Consider the following 15,337-nt stretch of genomic DNA (forward strand, 5'->3'; position numbering starts at 1 on the left):
TCTGTAGTCAGAAATTGTTTGGATACATGAAAGACTCATCTGTTAATTGAGTAAGCCCATGACATGCATACTTGTTTAATCTATTATCATTTTTAATAGTCTGAGGAGATAAAACAATCTATTATTCTGATAATGTAATATCTAAAATTACTTCCCAAACACTGGATAATATGGAGATCATGTTTGGCTGAAGATGAGCAAGGAAAATACGGCTTCAAGTGGATCATTTGTTTACAAAGTGTTCTAAATAGCTTAAAGTTGAAATTATATCAGGATGATTTCATGATCTATTTATCAGTGAAATCCAAGGGAATCTTTTTATTATATTAGAGGTTGGATCTGGTACTTAGTGTGTATATTAATACAGTTATTATATCTGCTATGTCATGTTTACTACATAGAACTATGGAAAATGTTTGACTCAAAAGAATGCAGAATCAACCCACTTTGACTTTATATTACATTCTTTGAATCACAAATGAGTTATTTTACTTTTTGTCTTTCTGTTTTATTCTGTTGGTTTATTTGTGTAAAAATAAATAAATAAATAAATAAATAAATAAAATTGTGCCCAGGGATATCTTTGTGGTCTTTGGCATTTGAGATTCATTTAGTGAGGTAAGTCACCCCTGTATCTGATTAACTGATTGCAGGTTTGGGCCAGCTCAGTAAAAGTGATGTTAGCTCTTGCAATAAAGCCCTGATTCTGAAGAGAACAAATTGTATCTGACTTGCTCAACCAAAGAATGATAAAAGTACTTTAAAGCTTTTAAATACTTCCGGAATGCAAATAGTTAAATAAATTTACCCAATTACTAGGAGAGTGCAGTTTAATTTTGTGTTATTTTCAAATTTTGCCCATTCAGATAGTAGGCTGGGGGAAAAGCACCCAAATAGTATATGTAACATTTACATATCATCTCAAAGAGACATTCAGAGGGCATCATGTGAGTAGATTCATTAAAAAAAGAAAATCAACTGACTGTACATATTTGCAATTAATTTGTGAAGTGTGAAAGCCTAATTTCAGCTCTATTTATAATCTTTTTTTTTTTTTTTTTCCCCACAAATATCAAGGAATACCAAGAAGAAGACACTGCCTTTTTTACCCGTTTGTTGTGGCTTGCCTGTGTCTTCACACTGATCAACTGAATAACATTTTTGTGAATTTGATCTTGAAGGTCTAGTAAAAGTCTGTTTTATTTTTGAGAGGGAAAAAACTGACCACTTAACAAGTAATCCCAAGATGAATTGGTGAGATGTGTTTTTCACCCAATCTTCTCGTGATGTCAAGATTATTTCTTTTTTTAAAAGACAGCAAAGTTTTTCTAGATTTTAATATTTCAAAATTCTGAGGAGCAACTACGTGGCCACCAAGTTTAAAGCCCAGCCCACGCTCCCACCATCCCACCCCACAGTGCTGCGGGATGAGCGCCCAGGAGACCTTCGCTTAGGGATGCACCCAAAGAATTGGCCATCGGTGTTTGACTGAGGTTCGTCCAGCGGGTAAACACCTTGCGCCTCTCAAACATGTCTTCAGCGTTCACAGTGTTGAGACCAGTCCTCCATGCTGCCCGCCCCAGTGGGGCCAAGCACGGCGTTATGGTGGGGTGGGTGTTTGACCTGTGGTGGGGTCAAACTAATGCCAGGCCAAGCAGGCAGACGCCTCACCCATGTGCTCACCGGCACCCATGGGCAGGGCAGCCCCTCCAACAACTGGCTGCGGGCAGCGGTCACCCGCCGGTACCGGCCGCTCGCACCACGCCGCTATTTCACGACAGCTCTGCCTCATATCATCTGGCCTGGCCTGGCCTCCCCTCTCCCTGCCCACCACCCTGTATGGCCAGGTGCCCCCAGCTTGCTGTGGAGTGCCCCTCCACAAGGGGCGGCCCGGCCACCGGGACAGAGGAGCGGGGACTGCCCTTGACTGCCCTCTTTGGCTCTGCTCTGTCCTGTTCCTTCTGCTCCCGGTGCCTTGTGCCCTCCCGTCCCTCTGCCCGCCTCTGGGCACAACGTCTCTCTCTCCTTCCCCCAGCCACTGCCTGGTGAATAAGTCAGCAGGGTTTTGTGCATGCTGTACGCTGTCCTCCTTGTGGCGTGACCGCTGGTTCTGGGCTTAGTCTGCCAGCTGCCTGAGGGGTTCTCGCCTGGCTGGGCAGGGAGGAGGAAGAGCAGACGTAGGATAAAGTATCCAGAGGGAACTGGCGTGATAGAGGCAAGTCACTTTCTGGGACAGCAAAGCCAGAGGATAAAGACCCTGGGGGGCTATGAGTCCACAGCTATCCCAGTCCATTATTTCCCTGCTGCTTGGGATCCACTTCCGTGTGATGTTTTGTTGCGGGGGTGAGTGCAATCTGTGTGAACCTCCTCTGCACCAGGGAGTAGCAAGACCTGGTTGCCTAGGAGGAGCTGCTCTTTGAGAGGCAGAGCAGAGCCGTGCTGGAAACCCAGGGGAGGCTGAGATCCCTCCCCACAGCTGCCGGTTCCCTCCTTTTCCTCCTGGAGGTGGGCCCTCCTGCCGCGGCCCTGCTGTGGCAGTTCTCAGGGTGGAGCTGAGAGGGGTGCTCAGGCAGGAGCCCTCTCCCAAATAAACAGGTACAGGCAGTGCTCCACAGTGGATTTGGCTACACAGCAGGTCCTGGGCTACCGAGCATGACTAGTCCTGGCACAAAGGGGTCGTTCCTCTCGCAGCCGTTGGTGAAGAGTGTGCTGGTGTATCGCAATGGGGATCCTTTCTTCCCGGGGCGCCGCATTGTCATCAGTGAGAAGAAAGTGTCCAACTTTGAGGTCTTCCTGAAAGAAGTGACAGGTGGGGTGAAGGCACCCTTTGGAGCCGTGCGTAACATCTATACCCCCCGGGCTGGGCATCGTGTCCGGCAGCTGGAGGACCTTCAGAGTGGAGAGCAGTATGTGGCTGGTGGCAGGGAAGCCTTCAAGAAACTGAAGTGAGTGGCTGAAAATTGACTTAAGATTTATATGGAACTTGAATATCAGCATTTGGGGTTCTGCACTGTGGCAATATTTGAGACCTCCCCGCATTCCCTGCACCCCTTTTATTAGGCATTGCACAAAACAGACTAAAAGGCTGTGTTCCAAGGCAACGAGAAAGTTAGGTATTTGTGACAGAAAATAGTGCAAAAGAGATTCAGAGGTGAGCCATAGAAAGCCTGCTATAATCATTAGTCTCATAGTGCCATCTCCTTGACATGGTGATAGAATTGGAGAAGCAGTCCTTTACCCTGAAGATCATGCTGTATTGGCATGTTGCTGTGATGGATGTGCTTCACGGAGGGATAAGTGTCAGTGTTTGTGCTCAGTGTTAATAGGGAGAAAGCTCTAGAAAGGTGGAGTGTTGACAGTGTTGTAGAAAAGTTGATGAGCCTGGGAATTTAACTCCCAATTTTTCCTTTCTTGCTTATCTTTCAAAAGTCTAAAATATTCTGCTAAACTGTCCACATCTCCATCCATTTCTGTTCATTTGGCTTTCTTATGATGACAATAGCTGAGTTCCTCCTGTTCTTTAAAAGATGACTTTGCTTTGTTTTCCCTGTGAAGACACCAAGAATTAAACTGATATTTTCTCTATTTTCTAGTGACTGACTAGGAGAATATCGTGGAGCAGATCTGTGCTTTTATGTGTGGTTTCCTAAGTGGCTCTGAATGTGATCAGTAATGATTATTAATTCCGGCAGTGAATTTTGTTGTCTCAGCTGCCTAATTACAAGTTTTGTTCAATCTCTGTGTGTGTTTTTTGTACAGCTCATTTTAAAAAATAATCTCAGAATTAGGAATCCCTTTCTGGGGATGGTTGGGAATTTATATGATAAAGTACCAGCTCTACAGAACCTTGCTGTCTTGATCATGTACCATTTTTCAGGAGAGCTCGGTATGTTTCAGAATAAAGCTTTGCGTGTAATGAGCAGGTTTTCTATGAGCAGCCTTACCATTTTTGTCACTGTTTCTAAAAAGTTATTGAAGTGTCTTGGGCTTCAGTGGCAAAGTTAGAGAGAAGATGTATGACAGGTTAAATATAAGCCCCTTTCCCACTCTGCTCTCTTCCACATCAAATGCAATGCTCAGTTCAAGAACTACTGTATCTTTTGGTATTAAATTCTGTGGTCCTGTGAATGCGTTAAAGCTGTTAGTTGTCAGCACGTTTCACCTCTCTAAATGTGTTTTATGTTCAAGAGACAGGCTAAAAGTAAGTGTTTGACAGTAGCATGCACTGTGTAGACAATTGAGTGCCCTGGATTGATTTTTGGTGGGAAAAGGCATTTATTTTTGTCATTTCGTATTTTATGATCAGAGTTTTGTGGTGAGAGCTTTTTGGACTTTTATGATTGCAACGTGCAACAGGATGCTGAAGTATTTAAGGTCATTGAAGAGAGTACCTTCAGAGAGGCTAACCTAAAACAGTCAGTAAAAGCAGGCTTTTAGATATATATCCCTTGATAGCGTGTGATAGTCCTATGCTGTGGGAAGGATAAACCGGATGACAAGATCTTTTCTGTTCTTCTGTTCAGAGTTAGAGTTCTTCGCTATTAGTATGTATTTATATAGTACTGTAAAAGTAGGGAATGCTTTTACAAGCATTGTTTAAGGCAGGCTGGATTGTATAATGTTGAACTTGTTCTTAACTAGATTGTAGACTGATAATTAGGGGTACTTCTTAGCCAGACAGGTCAGAGGAGAGGAGGGGTCAGTTGGAAGGATTGCTTTCTGGAAGAAATTAGAAGAATGAGAGAAATGAATGTATGTTTCTGTATGTTTCTGTATGTGTCACGGGCAAAGATAAAGTAGTTGCATCTGTGGGAGACCAGAGCTTCTGTCATAAAGGATCTGACTCTGGTCTTATAGCAGCAAGAATTTGTACATTTTTACATTTTTTTTTCAGTGATGCTTGTCAGATTCATTTGTGATAGACTAAGCAGGGCCCTTTGGACTGACGACTTGTGGCACCCATGTGTGGGAGCATAATAGAAAGGAGAGAATATCCAAGGAAAAGCAGGAGCTGAAATTGTCATCGTTCCACTTCAAGTGGTGCATTTGTTTCTTCACAGATGCCTTATGCTGAGACTGAATCATTTTTTTCCCTGTCCTCAGAGAATTCTAAGCTTAACTGCTTTCACCTTTAGCACATGAACCTCCGTCAATTTTAACATCTTGAGATAGGTACTTCTGAGGTGTCTCATTCTACAGCAGTGACAGCTATGAGAAGTAGAAACAGCTCGATGTGCCTGCAGCTTCTGCAAGCTGAATTCATGAGAAGACCAGCTCGCAAAGCTTTTAGAGTTCTGACAAGGAAACGGAGTTAGTGTGGTCTGGGTACCTGTTTGTTGGCTGGTTTCAGGGTTACTCATGCTTGAAGACTTACTTAATTCCTTTTCTTTGGAAAGGCAACATACACCTAGTCCATCACGGTGTGTTTTAATTGTCACTTTTGTGTTAATGCAGTGTTTTTGTGGGAATATGTACCCTAATGGAGTGCAGTAATGTTCAAACAGATATATTTTGTTTTCTTGTCCAGTCTTGTATTTTGTTTATTCTTAAAATGATTGTGAATATTCTATTCTTGCATCACAACCGTAGTAAAACAGGATATGCAGTTTTCAGGTGTGTCCAAGTCATGTTGAAACACAAGTGGTACAGATCCTCTTAAATTAGCCAATGTCCTGGTTAAACTTGGGTATGGAGGGAGGCTTTAAATATATCAGACTTAGGGTGAGAAACTAAGAGGCAAGATGAAGTCTTTGAAAACCCTGATAAACTGATATCATGCTGAGGTTTATTGATCCACCTCACAGTATTATGTGAGCTTCTTTCTGACAACTAGGTTACTGACCGTCTGTACTAATCACCAGTGATGTGAAGTTAGATGGTTATCTCTCCCCCATCTTTTGTAATGGCCCAGAGATAAATGTTTTGCTTGTTACTGAATGGAAATTTTCTTAGCATCTTCTGCATTTTGTGCAGTGATTTATTTTTGTTGGACATGTTTTAATGACAGGACGGATGCCCACCAGCTCTGTATTTTTAATATCATCTTCGGGCTTTAGTTTACCAACTTTTTATTCTTCTTATAACCGCTACCTTGTAGATTTATATTAACACTCCTTTAAAATCTTGAATTAGTTACCATTTGTGTTATAATGAGGCATGATAAATTTTAAGAGCTTCAGTGTGAAAAAAAAAAAGTAAAAATATTCGTACTGTGTAAATTAGATGCTTCTGTAGATAATCAATAGTGTTGTCCTTCCACAGCTATTTGGACATAGGAGAAACAAAGAAAAAACCTGCTGAAGTCAACAATGAGGTAGGATATCTGAAATATTTAAGAAATAACCCTGCGGTTAGTATTAGTGGCATGCCTGCATTTACACCTTTTTTTTTTTTTTAATATATACTTATTATGTTCAGAAATAATACAATTATCTAGCATTCTGGTTATAATATTTCAGTGACTATTACTCTGATTGCTCTGAACATAATGAACTGATTGTCTTCCATTCTGCTTTCTGAATTGCCACATCCACTCATAAACTTTCAGCAAAGAAAAATTCATAGTGTTGTCACAGATCATAAATGTTTTTTTTTTCATTCAGAAAAGATTATTGGAATTAGAACTTTGGAGGGTTTGGACCAATAAATTTTATTCAAAATACAATATTTTCTCTGGTGAAGAGTCATTTTTGATTGAAAAATCACACTTAGTTGAAATGCTTCTTCCAGTCACTGCCAGTGTCAGTTGCAAATTTCTAACTAGTTCTAGTCCATGATCTTCCAACCTCAACAGTTTTGTATTAGTGGCATTACACTATGACCTAATGACACAACTGCAGGTTTCAAAAAACTCAGTGGGTTTGGGGTTTTGAGACACATGACTCTGCCTTATTTTTACTTTTTAAATTCTATATATGAATAGCAATGATTCCCAAACAAACATTTGAATTTCAGCTTCTGCCTGACAAGAAGCATCAGCTCACAAATCTTTCCGTTTCTTCTGCCTTGTGCTCTCATGCCATGTTTCTAGCAATTTAATGTTTTGTGTAGCGGGTGTCTTCAGACAGTAGGACACCTTGTAAAAGAAGACTCTCAAAATGTAGGGCTTATTGCCATAATGACATTTCCTGTGATACTCTGACTCTTTTTATTCAGAGGCTGTAAAATATGACACATGCATTTTATAAATGATAATGACTTTGTAACCTGTGTTTGTTTGTTTATTTGTTTGTTCAATTGTTCAAATGGGCACAGTCAACAGGAAGATCAAATTCAACAGGAAGTCAGAGATTTGATTTACTACAAGTGCTGTATAAATTTACTCTAAATAATTTCTAGTTATTTATGCAATTGACAAGAGCATTGTAGAGAGAGCTCTGTTGTTTTTGTGTAGTTCGTCATGTCTCCTTTTTTTTTTTTTTCCCCTAAAGGAAATAGAACAATTTTCAAAAATAGGAAAGACTAATTCAAACCGATGAGTCAGCATTAGGGTTATGCTCTGTTGCTGAGGTGCATCTAAGAATTAGCAACATATTTACACATATGCACTGCCTTTCTGATATCCTTTATCCATAAATTCAATTTTTGACCTACAGCATTTTCTTTTTCCAGCCTTGAGTCTCCTTTGATCAAACTTTGTGAATTTTGCTGAAACTATTTACTCATGATACTACAAGGTGGACAGACAGAATCAAGTAATTCATATCACTTTCAATTGTGATCTTAGTAACAGATCATATTTATTTTTTTCAGTGGGAAAAGTTTTGTACAATAACTATACCGCATTTATCTGAATCTTCAACACAAAAGATAGCTCTGAACCTAAAGAAACCCCAACCTTTGGATGTATGACCAGTCTGTACTATTTTTTTTTTTGAACATCTGAATGTGTGGATAGTACCATACTTTATGCTAAAACATTATCCAGGTGATATGTATCTAGGAAAAAGAAAATGTATCTATCTAACAAAACTAAATACTAAACAACACTAAATGCTAACCAATACTAAAAATTTATCTATCTTAAAAAAAACAGTATCTATCTAGGTATCTAGGAAAAATAAAATGATTCGTATATATTCAGGACAAGAAAAAGATAACCTGAGATAATCGCTTCAAATTATCTCTGAAAATGTGCTGGGTTGCATTCACTAATTTGTGCAACTCCCATTAATAGTGTACAGTGTGACTAATTCCAAATGCCCGTTGGTGAGCAGGTAGTTGTCTTCATGAAAGAATATTAACCAAGTTCTGATATTACCACTTATCAGGATAACCACAAGGCTTGCTACTTTAAGGCTAGTTTTAAATCTGTTGATTTTGCTGCAAATCCTTAACAGACTCTGAGGATTATTTTATTATACATACATTATATGTATATACATATACAGAGATTCTGAATATAATAGAAATTCTTTTCACTTAGAGAAGTGGTTGTAGAAGTTGTTTCCATTATGTACAGTTGCATGTTTGGTAAGAGAGGCTTCTGTTACTTCTGTATTCAGTGCTTGTTGTATTCTGAACACTTTTGGCTATCTCAGGGCTTTGAAGTAAACCAGTATAAGCCATCTGTTACATCAGATATTTTTCCTCCTGTTTGACTAATATTTGCAATCTCCATGGTCTCTGTGGAGAGTTGAGCTCTCCATGTTAAGTTTAATTTATGTAATTGATTTATTTGAATAGTCCTAAAAATGAAATAAAACATAGTACTGGTCTACAGATTTTTATCTCATTATACAGAGAAATTTGTGGGTCAGATCTGAGTCATAGTGTTCTGGTGGGCTAAGAGGGTGGGGGCAGGCTCACTAATGCACTCACAGACAACTCCAGGCTAAAATCAGGGTGTGATCTTTGCCAGGACAATTCCTGGTCTCATTGTGGTGGTGCTGAAGTATTAACCAGCTCTTCATTAGCTCCACTTTTCTTCCTTCCTTCCTTCCTTCCTTCCTTCCTTCCTTCCTTCCTTCCTTCCTTCCTTCCTTCCTTCCTTCCTTCCTTCCTTCCTTCCTTCCTTCCTTCCTTCCTTCCTTCCTTCCTTCCTTCCTTCCTTCCTTCCTTCCTTCCTTCCTTCCTTCCTTCCTTCCCTCCCTCCCTCCCTCCCTCCTTCCTTCCTTCCTTCCTTTCTTTCTTTCTTTCTTTTTTTCTTTCTTTCTTTCTTTCTTTCTTTCTTTCTTTCTTTCTTTCTTTCTTTCTTTCTTTCTTTTTCTTTCTTTCTTTCTTTCTTTCTCTTTCTTTCTTTCTCTTTCTTTCTTTCTTTCTTTCTTTCTTTCTTTCTTTCTTTCTCTTTCTTTCTCTTTCTTTCTTTCTTTCTTTCTTTCTTTCTTTCTTTCTTTCTTTCTTTCTTTCTTTCTTTTTCTTCCTTCCTTCCTTCCTTCCTTCCTTCCTTCCTTCCTTCCTTCCTTCCTTCCTTCCTTCCTTCCTTCCTTTCTTCCTTTTTCCGTTTTTTTCCCCCAAACATTTTTTCAGATGTGATAGAATTTGCCAGGGCTATGGACCATGGGCTATTCACATGATCTCAGTAGTGCTGCAGTTAGTCTGAGCCTTGAGACAACAGTAACTGCTCTTAAAGCATGCTCCTCAGGGTTGCCTCCCACCTTTCTCACCTGGTAGCCACTCAGCTCTCACAAGAAACTGGTCTTTCTCTGAACATGACCTCAAGGGTAAGCAATCACAGATTTTATTTTATTTTATTTTATTTTATTTTATTTTATTTTATTTTATTTTATTTTATTTTATTTTATTTTATTTTATTTTATTTTATTTTTTATGATTTTTTTATTTTTATTTTTTGTCATTGTTGTTCCCCATTGGAGAAGATGGTCTTGAAGCTATTAGTGCTGGCTTGCCCTAGACCGAGTTTTGGAATCACACTGAGCCTGGCCTAGTGGTGATGACAGTCATTTCTCTGTATGTGCATAGTACTGTTCACCAATGATCTGGAAGGGTTAAATAGATGCCACAGGATTAGTATTTGAAAAATACATGGTTAACAATTAAAGATGGTATCTTCATGCTTATGTACAAGCAGATGAATTCTGGTTGTATGAAGCACACTTACTTTGGCATTTCCTACCTGATGAGTGTTCCTCAGTGTAGGTTTTCCTCCAGTATAACAAATATCTACTTCCAATTCTGGTTAGTGAAGAGAGAGGCAAAAGGAATAAAAACATGCAGCCACTGTACATTGTGTATTTGTATGCAGCTGTAGGTTATTAGTTAAACTGCTAAATGTTTGACATCTGCTTTTGCAAGTACTTTAATGTTGTTCTTTGAAGGCAGCATCTCACTTACTTCAAATTTGCATATAACTAGAAAATGTGTGTCAAACTAGAATTAAAAAGAAGGAATTCTTGTTCAGGATATGGTGTAAATACAGTGACCTATATTCAGAAAGAAGAATAGATGGGAAATACAGAGTGATAATTTACTAAGCTCTCTTCTCACTTTTGTCATGGAGTGACAAAACAGAGTAAGTACTCTATCAGAAATAGGTTTTTCTACTGACATCTGTAACTGTGAGTCTGGTCTTCTAGGAAAGTGTTCTTGAGGAAAAAAACGAGCACCACTACCAACAAAAAATTAAGGAATCTTCTCTATCTCAAGGCTTCCAAGAGCTTATCTAACGAAATCCCTTAGTGTCCGTTCCTGTAAGGTGGTGAGATTTAACACTTAGGAATGGGTTCTGCCCTTGATGAGAGCAGTATTAGTTCTCTCTGTTATGCCCTGTTTCATTTTTAGCTGGAGCTTCTCAAATACCATGATTCTGCCTTTGCCTTACCTGACACATTTGGTGGTAACAAGAATGTACAGCTTATAGCTACTAAGTAAGTGCCTTTTTTTTTTTTTTGGTATGTCCTTTACAAATGACAAGAGGAGCTTTGGGGAAAGTTTGGTCAAGAAGTTTTTGATGTAGGTTTGTTGTTACAATACATCAATGAACAAATGATGTCACACAATAATTCGTTAAGCACTATCCATCTATTTAATGTGAAAAGTGGAACATACAAATAGATGTGATTGTCTGTAAGATGGGTCAGTGCTGAAATAGCTTGATAAAGCACATTTTATTCTGTCTAAGCAGATAGATTTATAGAGAGTCTATACCACAAAATGCCTCATTATGATATCATCAGCAGACTTCATGGGCTGTCTTTGGTCAAAATAAAATGAGGTGGAAAGAGTGTACTATGTATCCCCCACCAGTAGTGAGGCTCAATCATTGATAAGAGTTGTGTCTTCAAAAATATTTAAAAAGACCTCGTTCGCTCTACTGATGTGAATCAGGCTTCAATGCGGTCTTCAATGAAATCATGTCATTATCTGATAGTATTTATAGTATCAATTATATATTTATTTAATCCAGTGCCTTAAAATCTAATTCTTTACCAGTCTAAAGCTGGCAAATGACTGAAGTATCTAAGTCAAATGTTCAGCTGATGGAAAAATAGTTATTTTTATTCACTAATCTATGCCAACTGTGGACTTGAACTTATAGTCCTTTTCTGTCAAGTTTTGTGTATAAACCAGCATCAGTACGGAATGAGGGAGGGCTATTCTGTCATCTTACTGTAAATGGTGTGCTTTGATAGGAGCAAAGCACATGAAAATGGTAATTAACTTTTATTATGTTTCTAAGCAGCAAGCGCTCCAATAGATTCTCTTCATGGGAATGTCTAGTTCAGTGGTCATTGACTTCAGCAGACTTTTGAGCCATACCCAGGGCAGGAAAGGAGATGGCATGCTGTAGGTTTTGAAAAAAAAAACAACAATGTTATTTTTATATACTTTATATTGTTTAACAGTCACTGGATTGTGAGAATAGTTAGAAACCTTATTACCATCTTTGCTGTTGCAAATCATCATAAGACTGTCATACTTAGGGCATGTGATGAAGAGAATAGTTCAAGAGAAAATGGATAACTGTTTAGAAGAAAGGTAGGAGTTTAGAACAGGAAAAACCTGCAAGATCCTTTTAATTTCAGAACATCTGTCTGCAAGTTGTTTAGTTTCACATTAACATCTGCTCTCAGTTCCTGGATTTCTGAGATAAGCTTTGATTCAGTAACATTTGAGAAACTGTCAAGTATGTCTTCACAAGTTTATACCCTATTGCATGCTGCTAGAGCTGGTGAAATTTTAAAACCACGTCTTCTGTTCTTCATCCACTGTTAGGTGTATCGACTACTTCCTTGCCCATTTGTACTATACTCCACTTAGCATTAGGAGCAGTGGTTTAGGTAAAACCCCTTAGTTCTCATGCTGCTGTGACACCAGAACCTGAGCGTGCCACTCAGCTCATTTTCACAGTGCTACACCTTCGCTTGAATGGGAGTGTGTGTGACAGTCAGAAAGGTGAGCTGCAGGTAATGAAGAGGGAGTAAAAGAACAAATCAGAAATAAGGCAATGAGCACCAGTGGTAAAGAGAGACAGGCTGTCTGTATGAGCAAATTTTTCTCTGTCTCAAGTTTTTTACTGAGGTAGTAGTACTCTTTACTTTCTGTTTTACTGTTCATCCTATCAGACAAGCAAAACATATCTTTTGCACTATACCACGTAATGGTAGTTAGTCTGCATGGAAGGCTGAAGCAAGCTTACTACAAAAAGTCTGATTTTCAATTTCCTGTTGATGGCTTCTACAACAAGCTAATCCCCCAGAAGTGTCACATCCCATCTTAGTTTAGACTTCCAGAGGGTATTGTGGCGATAGTAAATTTGGATTTCTCCCTGCTCCCTCTTTCAACCAGAGACAACAGTAAGGATGAAAGAAGACACTTGGCCCATGAGCATGGGAAAACTGTGTGTCACTCAGCAGACGGCAGCCAGGCTCTTGGCCCCCGTCAGAGCCCTAATGCTGTTATAATATGTCTCAAAACATTTTATTGTTACAGTACTGATAGAGAAAGTAGTAAAAATATTTCATCCTAACCCAAGCTAATGCTTTGATACAAAATATTGTTCAGATATGTATCTGTCCTTCATGTTTTTTGGCAACTGAACTTCATGTTTTGAAAGAGATTTGTTTTGTAGTGAAGGTGATCTGCAAATATAAATACACATTAAATGATGTGCTTGACGAGTTTAACAAATCTCTTGAGGAAGGATGGACCAACACAGTTACCTTTTGCTTATTATAAGCTTAATTGTTTGTAAAAGGTACAGAAGATTATTTTCCAATTATAATGTATGAAGAGTGGACATTAATATTTCTTTAGGCACTCTCTCTAATCTAGATGGTTTCTCCTTGTGCACTCAAAAAGATGAATTGTCCTTGGGGCTGGTTTGTGGGTAATCTGCTAAAGAATAAAACTTGGCTTTTGGATTTGCAGATTCTATGGGCAACTATTTGTTTTAAGTTCCGTGTTTGAGACAAATGTGTGTGCATCTGAAACCTCCTTTCCTTGTCTGACTTCTTATGACCAACAGTTTTTTGAACATACAAAAGTAAATCATCTTTGCAATTCATTATTATAAAAGTAAAGAATTGCAGACACCTAAGAAGAGTTGATGTACTTTGATATCGAAGAACCTGTCTCTTTCAACAGGAAGAACAAATGAAGATAATAGTGTCTCTATGAAACAGATTTGATTTCCTAAGTTTATAGTAGGCCTGTGTTAAGCTGCATTACTGGCCATATAGATAGATTTGCCCTTGGTTGATAGCAGACAGATTTTCTTAGGTAGTAACAACACTGACTTTTTTTTTGTTTGCACTTCATTTTTTCTCCTGGGCTTATAGGACAAGGTGATTGTGTGGTAAACACTGACACAAGTATCTTTTGTGCAGCTCAGGATTCATTGTCATTGCACTTGGATCTCTCTTACCAATTTATATTCCAGAAAAAGTTTTATAAAGGTATTTAAGAAAACTTTACATATATTTATTACTCTACATAAGCCATATCTAGATCTGGATCTGTATTATAGAGAAACAAGGGTGATGTAGACTCCTTTCCTCAGGTTCACCATCGTTTTTTATGATGTTTAAGCAGTTGAGACAATGCTATGGAAACATCATGCTCCACACTTTGTAACATTTGCCTATTGATAGTGTATTTATAACAGTATTGCCCTTTGATTGGGAGCAGTAAGTATAGGCAGTGAGTATGAAAATTGGCACTGTAAGAGCTGGTTGGTTGTAGGCAAGTGTTGGGCTAGTTGAGGAAGGATCTCATTAACCACATTCTTTGAGTGGTGGGTTCACTCTGGAGTGCTGTCATTTAGCATTACAAGTGACTGCGTATATGTATGGTCTTGGACTGCCAGATTCAGTGATGCGTGTCAGGGGCCCAGGTGTGAGGGATGCACTAGGATGGCACTCTGCCAACCACCCACCAGAGGTTATCCTACCTTTCATAGAATCACAGTATGGCTTGGGTTGGAAGGGACCTTACAGATCATCCAGTTCCTCCCCTCCAGGAGGATCTGTTACATGATCTTCCCAGGCACAGAGGCGAGGCTCACCGATCTGTAGTTCTCTGGGTCTTCCTTTCAACCCTTTTTAAACATGGGAGTGATGTTTCCCTTCCAGGACTTTTCAAATATGATGGAGAGGCTTGGCAACTACATCAGCCAGTTCCTTCAGGACCCTGGTATGCATGGCATAGGACCCCATAGACGCGTACCTGTTAAGTTCCATCAGGTGGTCTCGAACCTGATCTTCGCTTACAGTGTGTGGGACTTTGCTCCCCCAGCCCTCATCTGTGGGTTCAGAGAAACTCATCACTGTTCCACCTCCAGGTTTCTTGCATGATCACCCTGGGTATCCTTCTGCAATTTTATTGCCTGAAACTTAGTAGGTGTTTCTTGGTCACTTTTTTCCTGTGATACAATCCTTTTTTTCACTGTTTTACATAAGCATGTTTTGACGTTATTCTATTTCATTTGCAGATTCTTCTTTTATAGGTTGGTTTAGATGTGGTCATATTTGGAGGAGTATTTGTAGAATACAAAAATTAGTATTCTCACTAATGATTTTTCAGGGGGTTAGTAACGATTCCTCAAAACTTTCATGCATTTATGACCTGAGTATTTGCATCTGTATGCAACCCCAGAACATCCCTCTGTAGTGAAACAGCTTGATAATTACAAGGATTTGAATAAGTGCTTTAATATTTTGAAACTTTTTCATTTCTTTTTCGTGTCAGTCCCTCATGCTGATCACACGCTGGATGACACAGTCACGTGCTAGAACATGCAGTGGAGTGCATTTGCCTGCTGGGGGACTTCACAGTGTGTGTCTGGTCCTTTGATGAAGTGTGACTGCAGAACAAGATTGTGACTGGCAGAATGTGCCTCCTGCTGATGGTCTCAAGCTGCAGCACATCAGCTATGGGA

The 15,337-nt window shown here is 39.2% G+C and overlaps 1 protein-coding gene across 3 annotated transcripts in view; it reads left to right on the forward strand.

The window, feature by feature from the left end:
- Window positions 1-2,080: 2,080 nt before the first annotated feature.
- DCDC2 (doublecortin domain containing 2) overlaps window positions 2,081-15,337 on the forward strand; it is a 63,852-nt gene continuing 50,595 nt past the window's right edge. For 2 of the 3 annotated variants that reach the window (XM_013184868.3, XM_048075802.2), the window contains exons 1-2: window positions 2,087-2,945; window positions 6,262-6,313. In XM_013184868.3, the coding sequence (XP_013040322.2) occupies window positions 2,653-2,945; window positions 6,262-6,313 (345 nt within the window). In that variant the 5' untranslated portion in view covers window positions 2,087-2,652. Of the gene's footprint in view, window positions 2,946-6,261; window positions 6,314-15,337 lie in introns of all 3 variants that reach the window. The other variant, XM_066992059.1, reaches the window with a different exon arrangement.

The sequence above is a fragment of the Anser cygnoides genome, chromosome 2, assembly GCF_040182565.1.
Source record: "Anser cygnoides isolate HZ-2024a breed goose chromosome 2, Taihu_goose_T2T_genome, whole genome shotgun sequence".
In the NCBI taxonomy this organism is placed as follows: domain Eukaryota; kingdom Metazoa; phylum Chordata; class Aves; order Anseriformes; family Anatidae; genus Anser; species Anser cygnoides.